This window comes from Mytilus trossulus, chromosome 12, assembly GCF_036588685.1.
Source record: "Mytilus trossulus isolate FHL-02 chromosome 12, PNRI_Mtr1.1.1.hap1, whole genome shotgun sequence".
Classification (NCBI taxonomy): Eukaryota; Metazoa; Mollusca; class Bivalvia; order Mytilida; family Mytilidae; genus Mytilus; species Mytilus trossulus.
The window spans coordinates 53,693,127-53,706,542 of NC_086384.1; the positions used below are offsets into that span (position 1 = coordinate 53,693,127).

The 13,416-nt window shown below is 34.4% G+C and overlaps 2 protein-coding genes across 2 annotated transcripts; both read left to right on the plus strand.

Moving 5' to 3' along the window:
* Positions 1-10,816: 10,816 nt before the first annotated feature.
* Positions 10,817-11,680, plus strand: LOC134692581 (uncharacterized). Its single transcript, XM_063553039.1, has one exon. The coding sequence runs from the start codon at positions 10,817-10,819 to the stop codon at positions 11,678-11,680; it is 864 nt and encodes a 287-aa protein (XP_063409109.1).
* A 467-nt stretch (positions 11,681-12,147) lies between these two features.
* On the plus strand, positions 12,148-12,900 carry LOC134692582 (uncharacterized). Its single transcript, XM_063553040.1, has one exon. It carries the CDS (start codon positions 12,148-12,150, stop codon positions 12,898-12,900), a length of 753 nt encoding a protein of 250 aa, XP_063409110.1.
* The last annotated feature ends 516 nt before the right edge of the window (positions 12,901-13,416 follow it).

The window sequence follows — 13,416 nt, forward strand, 5'->3', positions numbered from 1 at the left end:
GCTCCACCCTACCAAAAAAAGTTTGATTGAAGTCCCCCCACGGGAGCACAACGTAGGTACTTAAAAACGAAAGTGAAAGTACACAATGATAAAGCAATGCCTTTCAGTAATTCTTAATAGAGGTAACCGGTGAGATCACGAACCGACGAATAATGACGAACGAACGTATTAGGAGCAGTGATTTTCATATTGGTTAAAGTTTATTAAAATCGAAAAATCGACTAAAATACCCCATGACATCTCACAAAGTTCCCTTTATTAGAAAACAACAATACAATACGAGCTTTCAAGTATAAGGAGGGATTTATAAGACTATGTATTTTCAACTTATATACGCAGGTGGCAGTTAGGTCCGCTGCTGTATGCCCTGAGGTAATCGGTGCCCTGAGGTAATCGTGGTAATGCGCCATTGATAAAATACGCACGAAAATATAGTTCTTATTTAGATAGATCTTAAATTACCAAATTTTAATGTGACCAACAAACTTCCCAAATGATTTTATTATTTGTATTCACCGATCATTCATTTCGTATGTACGTGTAGGATGGGGATGGCTGGTAAAATTATAAATATATTTTTATTTTTTTTTATAAAAGTTCAATTAATGATCTGAAGTATTCATTCATGACAGGGTTACCTGAGGTAACCCCAATTATAACAACAAATTCAACCATTAAACTCAAGTCAACTGAGGTAACTTTATATATACATCACATAAACAATATAAATTTATGAAGTCCTACATTTAAAATTAAGAAATTGTGGAATTACAATATGAATGTATACACTAGCAAAGTATCAACTAAGAATCTTTCATAGCAGGGTTACCTCAGGTAACCAAAACAATAACAGCAAATACAACCTATTTAACTCAAGTTAATTCAGATCACCTTTGCATATACATCACAAAGAAAATATAACTTCAAAGAATTCCTACATTAAAAATTAAGAGGTTGGTTTATAACACCATAAATGCATATACTAGCAAAGTATCTACTAAATATTCTGTCATGCACGGTTACCTCAGGTAACTCATTAAATAGAAATAAGTATTATCCATTCATATCAAGTTAACTTAAGTCGCCTTTCCAATATATCACATAAACAATACACATCTATGAAGTCCTGCATTTAAAATAAAGAAATTCTTTGATTACAACATAAATGTTTACACTAGCAAACTATCTAAAAAGCATTATTCATAACATGGGTACCTGAGGTAACCCCAGACATAATTACAAATATAACCCACATAACTGAAGTTAACTGAGGTCACCTTTACATGTGCATCACATAAATAATACAACTTTCATGAAGTCCTACATTTAAAATAAAGAAATTTGTTTATTACAATTAATGTAAACACTAGCAAAGTGTCTACAAAGGATTCATTCATTACAGGGTTACCTCAGGTAACCATAACAATAATAACAAAGATAACCCATCTAACTCAAGTTAACTGAGGTAAATTTTATATATATACATCACATAAACAATACAACTTTCAGGAAGTCCTACATTTGAAATAAAGACGTTTGTTTATTACAATTAATGTAAGCAATAGCAAAGTATCTACAAAAAATTCCTTCATTACAGGGTTACCTCAGGTAACCTAATAATAACAACAAATACAACCCATATAACTCAAGTAAACTCAGTTATCACCTTTAAATATATATGCAGCACATAAACCAAACAAATCTATGAAGTCCTACATTTTTAAATTAAGAAATTGTGTAATTAAAATATAAATGTATACACTTACAAAGTATATACTAAGAATTCTTTCATAGCAGGGTTACCTGAGGTAACCAATACAAAAACAACAAAAACAACCTATTTAACTCAAGTTAATTCAGATCACCTTTACAAATACATCACATAAACAATATAACTTTTATGAATTTCTACATTAAAAATGAAGAAGTTTATTTATTACACCATAAATGCATATAATAGCAAAGTATCTACTAAATATTATGTCACGACAGGTTACCTCAGGTAACCCATGAAATAGAAACAAGTATTATCCATTCATATCAAGTTAACTTAAGTCGCCTTTCAGAAATATCACATAAACAATACCCATTTATGAAGTCCTACATTTAAAATAAAGAAATTCTTTGATTACAACATAAATGGTTACACTAGCAAACTATCTAAAAAGCATTCTTCATAATATGGGTACCTGAGGTAACCTCAGACATAATTACAAATATAACCCACATAACTGAAGTTAACTGAGGTCACCTTTACATGTGCATCACATAAACAATACAACTTTCATGAAGTCCTACATTTAAAATAAAGAAGTTTGTTTATTACAATTAATGTAAACACTAGCAAAGTGTCTACAAAGGATTCATTCATTACAGGGTTACCTCAGGTAACCATAACAATAATAACAAAGATAACCCATCTAACTCAAGTTAACTGAGGTAAATTTTATATATATACATCACATAAACAATACAACTTTCAGGAAGTCCTACATTTGAAATAAAGACGTTTGTTTATTACAATTAATGTAAGCAATAGCAAAGTATCTACAAAAAATTCCTTCATTACAGGGTTACCTCAGGTAACCTAATAATAACAACAAATACAACCCATATAACTCAAGTAAACTCAGTTATCACCTTTAAATATATATGCAGCACATAAACCAAACAAATCTATGAAGTCCTACATTTTTAAATTAAGAAATTGTGTAATTAAAATATAAATGTATACACTTACAAAGTATATACTAAGAATTCTTTCATAGCAGGGTTACCTGAGGTAACCAATACAAAAACAACAAAAACAACCTATTTAACTCAAGTTAATTCAGATCACCTTTACAAATACATCACATAAACAATATAACTTTTATGAATTCCTACATTAAAAATGAAGAAGTTTATCTATTACACCATAAATGCATATACTAGCAAGTATCTACTAAATATTATGTCACGACAGGTTACCTCAGGTAACCCATGAAATAGAAACAAGTATTATCCATTCATATCAAGTTAACTTAAGTCGCCTTTCAGAAATATCACATAAACAATACCCATCTATGAAGTCCTACATTTAAAGTAAAGAAATTGTCCGATTACAACATAAATGTTTACACAAGCAAACTATCTCAAAAGCATTCTTCATAACATGGGTATCTGAGGTAACCCGAGACATAATTACAAACATAACCCACTTAACTGAAGTAAACTGAGGGCCTGTATATGTGCATCACATAAACAATACAACTTTCATGAAGTCCTACATTTAAAATAAAGAAATTTGTGTATTACAATTAATGTAAACACTAGCAAAGTGTTTACGAAGGTTTCATTCATTATAGGGTTACCTCAGGTAACCATAACAATAACAACAAAGATACCCCATCTAACTCAGTTAACTGAGGTCGCCTTTATATATATATACATCACATACACAATACAAATCTATGAAGTCCTAAATTTCAAATTAAAAAATTGTGGAGTTACAATACAAAGGTATACACTAGCAAAGTATCTACTAAGAATTCTTTCAGAGCAGGGTTACCTGAGGTAACCCAACAATAACAACAACAAAACCTTTTTAACTCAAGTTAATTCAAATCACCTTTACATATACATCACATAAATAATATAACTTAAATGAATTCCTACATTTAAAAAGAAGAAGTTGGTTTATTACACCATAAATGGAAAACTAGCAAAGTATCTACTAAATATTCTGTCATGACAGGGCTACCTTAGGTAACCCATGGAATAGAAACAAGTATTATCCATTCATATCAAGTTAACTTAAGTCGCCTTTCTAATATATCACATAAACAATACACATCTATGAAATCCTACATTTAAAATAAAGAAATTGTCCGATTACAACATAAATGTTTACACTAGCAAACTATCTCAAAATCATTCTATATAACATGGGTACCTGAGGTAACCCCAGACATAACTACAAATATAACCCAATTAACTGAAGTTAACTGATGTCACCTTTACATGTGCATCACATAAACCATACAACTTTCATGAAGTCCTACATTTAAAATAAAGAAATTTGTTTAATACAATGAATGTAAACACTAGCAAAGTGTCTACGAAGGATTCATTCATTACAGGGTTACCTCAGATAACCATAACAATAATAACAAAGATAACCCATCTAACTCAAGTAAACGGAGGTCACCTTTATATATATACATCACATAAACAATACAAATCTATGAAGTCCTACATTTCAAATTAAAAAATTGCCGAATTACAATATAAATGTATACACTAGCAAAGTATCTACTAAGAATTCTTTCATAGCAGGGTTACTGAGGTAACCAATACAATAACAACAAATAAAACTTATTTAACTCAAGTTAATTCAGATCACCTTTACATATACATCACATAAACATTATAACTTCAATGAATTTCTACATTAAAAACGAAAAAGTTGGTTTATTACACCATAAATGCATAGACTAGCAAAGTATCTACTAAGTATACTGTCATTACAGGGTTACCTCAGGTAACCCATAAAATAGCAACAAGTATTATCCATTCATATCAAGTAAACTTAAGTCGCCTTTCCGGTATATCACATAAACAATACACATCTATGAAGTCCTACATTTAAAACAAAGAAATGGTTTGATTACAACATAAATGTTTACACTAGCAAACTATCTAATAAGCATTCTTTCATAACAGGGGTACCTGAGGTAACCCCAAATATAATTGCAAATATAACCCACTTAACTGAAGTTATTTGAGATCACCTTTACATATATATCCCATAAACAATATACCTTCAATGAAGTCCTACATTTAAAATAAAGAAGTTTGTTTATTACAATTAATGTAAACACTAGCAAAGTGTCTACAAAGGATTCATTCATTACAGGGTTACCTCAGGTAACCATAACAATAATAACAAAGATAACCCATCTAACTCAAGTTAACTGAGGTAAATTTTATATATATACATCACATAAACAATACAACTTTCAGGAAGTCCTACATTTGAAATAAAGACGTTTGTTTATTACAATTAATGTAAGCAATAGCAAAGTATCTACAAAAAATTCCTTCATTACAGGGTTACCTCAGGTAACCTAATAATAACAACAAATACAACCCATGTAACTCAAGTAAACTCAGTTATCACCTTTAAATATATATGCAGCACATACACCAAACAAATCTATGAAGTCCTACATTTTTAAATTAAGAAATTGTGTAATTAAAATATAAATGTATACACTTACAAAGTATATACTAAGAATTCTTTCATAGCAGGGTTACCTGAGGTAACCAATACAAAAACAACAAAAACAACCTATTTAACTCAAGTTAATTCAGATCACCTTTACAAATACATCACATAAACAATATAACTTTTATGAATTCCTACATTAAAAATGAAGAAGTTTATCTATTACACCATAAATGCATATACTAGCAAGTATCTACTAAATATTATGTCACGACAGGTTACCTCAGGTAACCCATGAAATAGAAACAAGTATTATCCATTCATATCAAGTTAACTTAAGTCGCCTTTCAGAAATATCACATAAACAATACCCATCTATGAAGTCCTACATTTAAAGTAAAGAAATTGTCCGATTACAACATAAATGTTTACACAAGCAAACTATCTCAAAAGCATTCTTCATAACATGGGTATCTGAGGTAACCCGAGACATAATTACAAACATAACCCACTTAACTGAAGTAAACTGAGGGCCTGTATATGTGCATCACATAAACAATACAACTTTCATGAAGTCCTACATTTAAAATAAAGAAATTTGTGTATTACAATTAATGTAAACACTAGCAAAGTGTTTACGAAGGTTTCATTCATTATAGGGTTACCTCAGGTAACCATAACAATAACAACAAAGATACCCCATCTAACTCAGTTAACTGAGGTCGCCTTTATATATATATACATCACATACACAATACAAATCTATGAAGTCCTAAATTTCAAATTAAAAAATTGTGGAGTTACAATACAAAGGTATACACTAGCAAAGTATCTACTAAGAATTCTTTCAGAGCAGGGTTACCTGAGGTAACCCAACAATAACAACAACAAAACCTTTTTAACTCAAGTTAATTCAAATCACCTTTACATATACATCACATAAATAATATAACTTAAATGAATTCCTACATTTAAAAAGAAGAAGTTGGTTTATTACACCATAAATGGAAAACTAGCAAAGTATCTACTAAATATTCTGTCATGACAGGGCTACCTTAGGTAACCCATGGAATAGAAACAAGTATTATCCATTCATATCAAGTTAACTTAAGTCGCCTTTCTAATATATCACATAAACAATACACATCTATGAAATCCTACATTTAAAATAAAGAAATTGTCCGATTACAACATAAATGTTTACACTAGCAAACTATCTCAAAAGCATTCTATATAACATGGGTACCTGAGGTAACCCCAGACATAACTACAAATATAACCCAATTAACTGAAGTTAACTGAGGTCACCTTTACATGTGCATCACATAAACCATACAACTTTCATGAAGTCCTACATTTAAAATAAAGAAATTTGTTTAATACAATGAATGTAAACACTAGCAAAGTGTCTACGAAGGATTCATTCATTACAGGGTTACCTCAGATAACCATAACAATAATAACAAAGATAACCCATCTAACTCAAGTAAACGGAGGTCACCTTTATATATATACATCACATAAACAATACAAATCTATGAAGTCCTACATTTCAAATTAAAAAATTGCCGAATTACAATATAAATGTATACACTAGCAAAGTATCTACTAAGAATTCTTTCATAGCAGGGTTACTGAGGTAACCAATACAATAACAACAAATAAAACTTATTTAACTCAAGTTAATTCAGATCACCTTTACATATACATCACATAAACATTATAACTTCAATGAATTTCTACATTAAAAACGAAAAAGTTGGTTTATTACACCATAAATGCATAGACTAGCAAAGTATCTACTAAGTATACTGTCATTACAGGGTTACCTCAGGTAACCCATAAAATAGCAACAAGTATTATCCATTCATATCAAGTAAACTTAAGTCGCCTTTCCGGTATATCACATAAACAATACACATCTATGAAGTCCTACATTTAAAACAAAGCAATGGTTTGATTACAACATAAATGTTTACACTAGCAAACTATCTAATAAGCATTCTTTCATAACAGGGGTACCTGAGGTAACCCCAAATATAATTGCAAATATAACCCACTTAACTGAAGTTATTTGAGATCACCTTTACATATATATCCCATAAACAATATACCTTCAATGAATTCCTACATTCAAAATGAATAAGTTGCCTCATACAATTAATGTAAAGACTAGCAAAGTATCTACGAAGTATTCATTCATGACATGGTTACCTCAGGTAACCCCAATTATAACACCAAATACAACCCATTTAACTCAAGTGAACTCATGTAACATTTACATATAATCGCATAAACAATACAAATCTATGAAGTCCTACATTTTAAATTAAGAAATTGTGTAATTACATCATAAATGCATATACCAGCAAAGTATCTACGAAGTATTCTTTTAAAACAGGATTACCTCAGGTAACCCAAAAAATAACAACAAATATAATCGATTCAAATCAAATTAACATAAGGTTGCAGTCTTGTTATTGAGTGCTCCATAGGCTTACATGCAAAACAGCTGATCTTAGAAAAAAAATTCATGTTCATATCATGTATGTACTAAAGTAAAATTGTGATTTAATTGAAAAAGGGGGTCTTGCCACGAAGAATAAAACGTTACGCAATCGTGAAGTCAACTCATTTTTTTTCTTTCTGTTTGCTATTTTTACTACACCTCACCACTTCAAGTAAACATGATATCCTTCCACTTTCCTGGAATGATATCCCCAAAAGATGCAAGATTTTTTAAAAAGTCTATATTTATGTTTCCATTCACCATAAACCTATAAACAAACAGAAAAAAATGAGTTTAGAAAAAAATTCAGTCTACTAACTTATCTGTAAATCTCATTCTTGTCTATCTATATGAATAACCTGACCATGCACAGTTGTACAGTGGTTCACTGAGGTAACCTGACCATGCACAATTGTACAGTGGTTCCCTAAGGTAACCTGACCATGCACATTAGTACAATGGTTCCCTGAGGAAACCTACCATGCACAGTAGTACAATGGTTCCTGAGTTAATCTGACCAGGCACAGTAGTGCAATAGTTCCCCGAGGTAACCTGACCATACACAGAAGTACAATGGTTCCCTGAAGTAATCTGACCATGTACAGTAGTACAATGGTTCCCTGGGGAAACCTGACCATGCACAGAAGTACAATGGTTCCCTGAGGTAACATGACAATGCACAGTATTACAATGGTTCCCTGAGGTAACCTGGCCATGCACAGTAGAACAGTGGTTCCCTGAGATAACATGACCATGCACAGTAGTGCATGGTTCCCTGAGGAAACCTGACAATGCACAGTAGTACAATGGTTCCCTGAGGTAACCTGATCATACACAGTAGTACAATGGTTCCCTGAGATAAATTTACCATGCACAGTAGTACAGTGGTTCCCTGAGGTAACCTGGCAATGCACAGAAGCACAATGGTTCCCTGCAGTAACTTGATCATGTACAGTAGTACAATGAAACCTGACCATGCACAGTAGTACAATGGTCACCTGAGGTAACCTGACCATGCACAGTAGAACTGTGGTTCCCTGAGGTAACATAACCATGTACAGTAGTACAATGGTTCCCTGAGGTAAACTGAACATGCACAGTAGTACAATGGTTCCCTGAGGTAACATGACCATGTACAGTAGTTCAATGGTTCCCTGAAATAATCTGATCATGCACAGTAGTGCAATGGTTCTCTGTAGTAACCTGACCATGCACGGTAGTGCAATGATTCCCTAATTACTTACCATGCACAGTAGTACAATAGTTCCCTGAGGTTAAATAACCATGCACAGTAGAACAATGGTTTCCTGAGGAAACCTGACAATGCAGAGTAGTACAATGATTCCCTTTGGTACCTTAATATGCACAGTAGTAGAATGGTTCCCTGAGGTAACCTGACCTTGCACAGTAGTAGAGTGGTTCCCTGAGTAGACATGACAATGCACAGAAGTACAATGGTTCCCTGAGGTAACCTGGCAATGCACAGTATTACAATGGTTTCCTGAGGTTACCTGATCATGCATAGTAGAACAGTGGTTCCCTGAGTAACCTAACAATGCACAGTATTACAATGGTTTCCTGAGGTAACTTAATTATGTACAGAAGTACAATAGTTCCCTGAGGTAACCTGACTACGCACAGTAGTACAATTAATCCCTGAGGTAACCTGACTATGCACGGTAGTACAATGGTTCCCTGAGGTAAACTCACAATACACAACAGTACAATGGTTCCCTGAGGTACCATGCGACCATGTACAGTAGAACAATGATTCCCTAAGGTAACATAGCCATACACAGAAGTACAATGGTTCCATGAGGTAACCTGACCATGCACAGTAGTTCAATGGTTCCCTGAGGTAACCTTAAAATACACAGCAGTACAATGATTCCCTGAGGGACCATGACCATGCACAGTAGAACAATGATTCCCTGAGGAGACTTGACCATGCGCAATAATACAATAGTTCCCTGCACAGTAGTACAATGCTTTTCTGAGGTTATCTGACCATGCCTAGTTGTACAGTGGTTCCCTGAGGTAACATGACCATGCACAGTAGTACAATGGTTCCTTGTAGTAACATGACCATGCACAGCAGTACAATGATTTCCTAACGTAACATGGTCATACACAGAAGTACAATGGTTCCCTGAGGTAACCTGACCATGCACAGTAGTAAAATAGTTCCCTGAGGTAACCTGGCCATGCACAGTAGTACAATGGTGCCCTTAGATAAACTTACCATGCGCAGTAGTACAATGGTTCCCTGAGGTAACATGGCAATGCACAGTAGTACAATGCTTTCCTGAAGTTACCTGCCCATGCATAGTTGTACAGTGGTTTCCTGAGTAACCTAACAATGCACAGTATTACAATGGTTTCCTGGGCCAACTTAAACATGTACAGTAGTACAATTGTTCCCTGAGGTAACCTAAATATGCACAGTAGTACAATTGTTCATGCACAGTAGTACAATGGTTCCCTGAGGTAAACTCACAATACACAACAGTACAATAGTTCCCTGATGTACCATGACCATGTACAGTAGAACAATGATTCCCTAAGGTAACATAGCTATACACAGAAGTACAATGGTTTCCTGAGGTAACCTGAACATGCACAGTAGTACAATGGTTCCCGGAAGTAACCTGACCATGCACAGTTGTACGGTGGTTTCCGGAGTAACCTGACCATGCACAGTAGTACAATTGTTTCCTGAGGTAACCTGACCATGCACAGTAGTACAATGGTTCCCTGAGGTAACTTACCATGCACAGTAGTACAATGGTTCCCTGAGGTAACCTGACCATGCCCAGTAGTACAATGGTTCCCTGAGGTAACCTGACCATGCACAGTAGTTGTCGGTGATTTAGAGACAGTTTAACTTACGCGTCAAACGTTAACACTTCTTTTAACGCCGTTTCCATTCACATTGTTAACGTCATCATATCTTCTGTTAACGCTGGCTATTGTTATGTATCATGCATGTTACTATATTGAGTTGAGATTATACGATCAAACGAACCAGACGTTGTTTTACTGCCTGTCCAGACTTTTAGTTAACCCATCCGTCACATTGGTGCCGTGACCAGGATATAATGACGAAAAAGAAAGCCATAAGAGTGGGCCATCGAGGAGCCGCAAGGAGATTAATTTCAAAGATTGAAGAGGAATTAGAGAAAGAAACAACACAACGCGACGAAATAGAAAGCCTATGTGAAACCTTGAAGAAAAAGAGGGATATTCTTTCGGAACTTGATAATAAAATATTAGAGGAGATTACAGAGGAAAACATGGAAGCAGAGATAGAAGACTCAGATCGGTATGTTTTAGATATAGAACGAATTTTGACAAAAGTACGCAACTCATCAAGTTCAAAACAGAAAAATAAATCAAATGAAACTAGCTCTAATCATAACTTAAATCCAAATGCAGCAGATTTTGTTTTTATCAACTCTACATCTACATGTAATACTCCACATCCCATTCAGAATAATGACATGCAATACAGATCGTCAATGAGCGCAACAAGTTCTAGCATCTACCACAAGCTACCAAAATTGAATCTACCATATTTTAATGGCAATTTGTTAAACTGGCAACTTTTCTGGGATGCGTATCAATCAACAATACACGATAACCAAACATTAACAGACGTGCAGAAATTTACGTATTTGCAAAATCAGATTCAGGGAATAGCCGCGCAATGTATCGCCGGTTTACCACTCACAAGTGCAAATAACTATCAAGCCGTATCAATACTGAGAGAGAGGTTTGGTCAGAACCACAAAATCACAAACGCATATATTCAGAATTTAATTGATTTACCCGCACCGAGGTCAAACGCAGACAGTTTGAGAAACTTTTCCGACAGAATTGAGTGTAGCATACGCGGATTAGAATCGTTAGGAACAAACGAGAGTACATTTGGAGCCATTCTTATTCATACAATGCGACAGTAGGAGAAACAGTCAAGTTTCCATATCTGTTACCGGCAAAGGACCGTCTCACACATTTGATAGTGTTAGAAGCACATGAGAATACACTACATTCAGGAATAAATATCACTCTAGCATACATATAACAAGCATTTTGGATTCCGAAATTAAGACAGTGCGTCAAATCTATATTGATGAAATGTGTAACGCGCCGAAAAGTAATCTGAAAATCTTATCCCGCACCAGAAATTCCACCATTACCAAAAGAGAGAGTTCAAGATGCCACACCCTTTAGCATCACCGGTGTAGACTTCACAGGTGCGTTAACGACAAGAAACAGACACAAAGAAGAATCGAAGGTTTACATTTGCCTTTTTACATGTGCTGTCACTCGAGCAGTACATTTGGAATTAGTTTACGATCTCAGCGAAGAATCTTTTTTATTGTGTTTCCGGAGATTTGTAAGTCGACGATCAGTGCCGAAAATAGTGATGTCAGATAATGCGCTAACATTTAAAGCTGCTTCAAACGAAGTTTCACGACTTTGCAATTCTAAAAAAGTTAAAGAAAATATCCAGAATTATGGCATTGAATGGAAATTCATCCCAAATAGAGCTCCATGGTTCGGGGGCATGTGGGAAAGAATGATTGGCTTAACAAAAATATCACTTAAGAAAGTATTAGGACGTGCACATGTCAACAATGAGACTCTAAGGACTGTATTAACAGAGATCGAAGCCACACTCAACGATCGACCAGTGACGTATATTTCAACAGAAATCAGAGATCCGGAGCCGCTTACACCATCCCATCTTATACATGGACGAAGAATAACAACTTTACCGTATGTATCGACAAATAGTGCTATTAAAAATCTGAATATTTGTGAATTAACACACACAAACTTGAACAATCAAGCGATACGACAGAGACAATTGATTGAGAACTTCTGGACAAGATGGAAAGAAGAATACCTTACTTCATTGCGAGAATATCACCAAAGAGCTGGAGTCGACGTTCGGAAGATTAAAGAAGGCGATATAGTTCAGATACACGACGAATCAAAGCGTGTTCATTGGAGACTTGGTGTTGTGCAGGACACTATTAAAGGCAAGGACGGCTTAGTACGCGTCGCTATGGTGCGTACCAAATCAGGAATTACAAATCGACCCGTGACAAAACTCTACCCATTAGAAGTCAACAGCATGGACTGTTATCTGAGACGAAGTGAACGAAGAAACTAACGTGTGTGAATAGACTTGTTAATTTTTTTTATTTGTGAAAAGACTGTAAATTCAAAGAGTTTTTTACGTAATTTAATCCTTTATTTGATTTTTTGTGAGATCAATCTATTTTTTGTTCTTTCCGCATGCCACTATATATCACAGCTAATGGACATTGCATCTGGTGGCCCCGAGTATGTCGGTGATTTAGAGACAGTTTAACTTACGCGTCAAACGTTATCACTTCTTTTAACGCCGTTTCCATTCACATTGTTAACGTCATCATATCTTCTGTTAACGTTGTGCTACTAGTATTGTTATGTATCATGTTACTATATTGAGTTGAGATTATACGATCAAACGAACCAGACGTTGTTTTACTGCCTGTCCAGACTTTTAGTTAACCCATCCGTCACAGTAGTACAATGGTTCCCTGAAGTAACCTGACCATGTCAAAAGTAAAATGGTTCCCTGGGGAAACCTGACCATGCACAGTGGTACAAAGGTTCCCTGAGGTAACATGACAATGGACAGTAG

Excerpts from the sequence above, each read along its gene's own strand:
- LOC134692582 (XM_063553040.1), top strand. The coding sequence starts at position 12,148 with ATGTCAGATAATGCGCTAACATTTAAAGCTGCTTCAAACGAAGTTTCA.
- LOC134692581 (XM_063553039.1), top strand. The coding sequence starts at position 10,817 with ATGACGAAAAAGAAAGCCATAAGAGTGGGCCATCGAGGAGCCGCAAGG.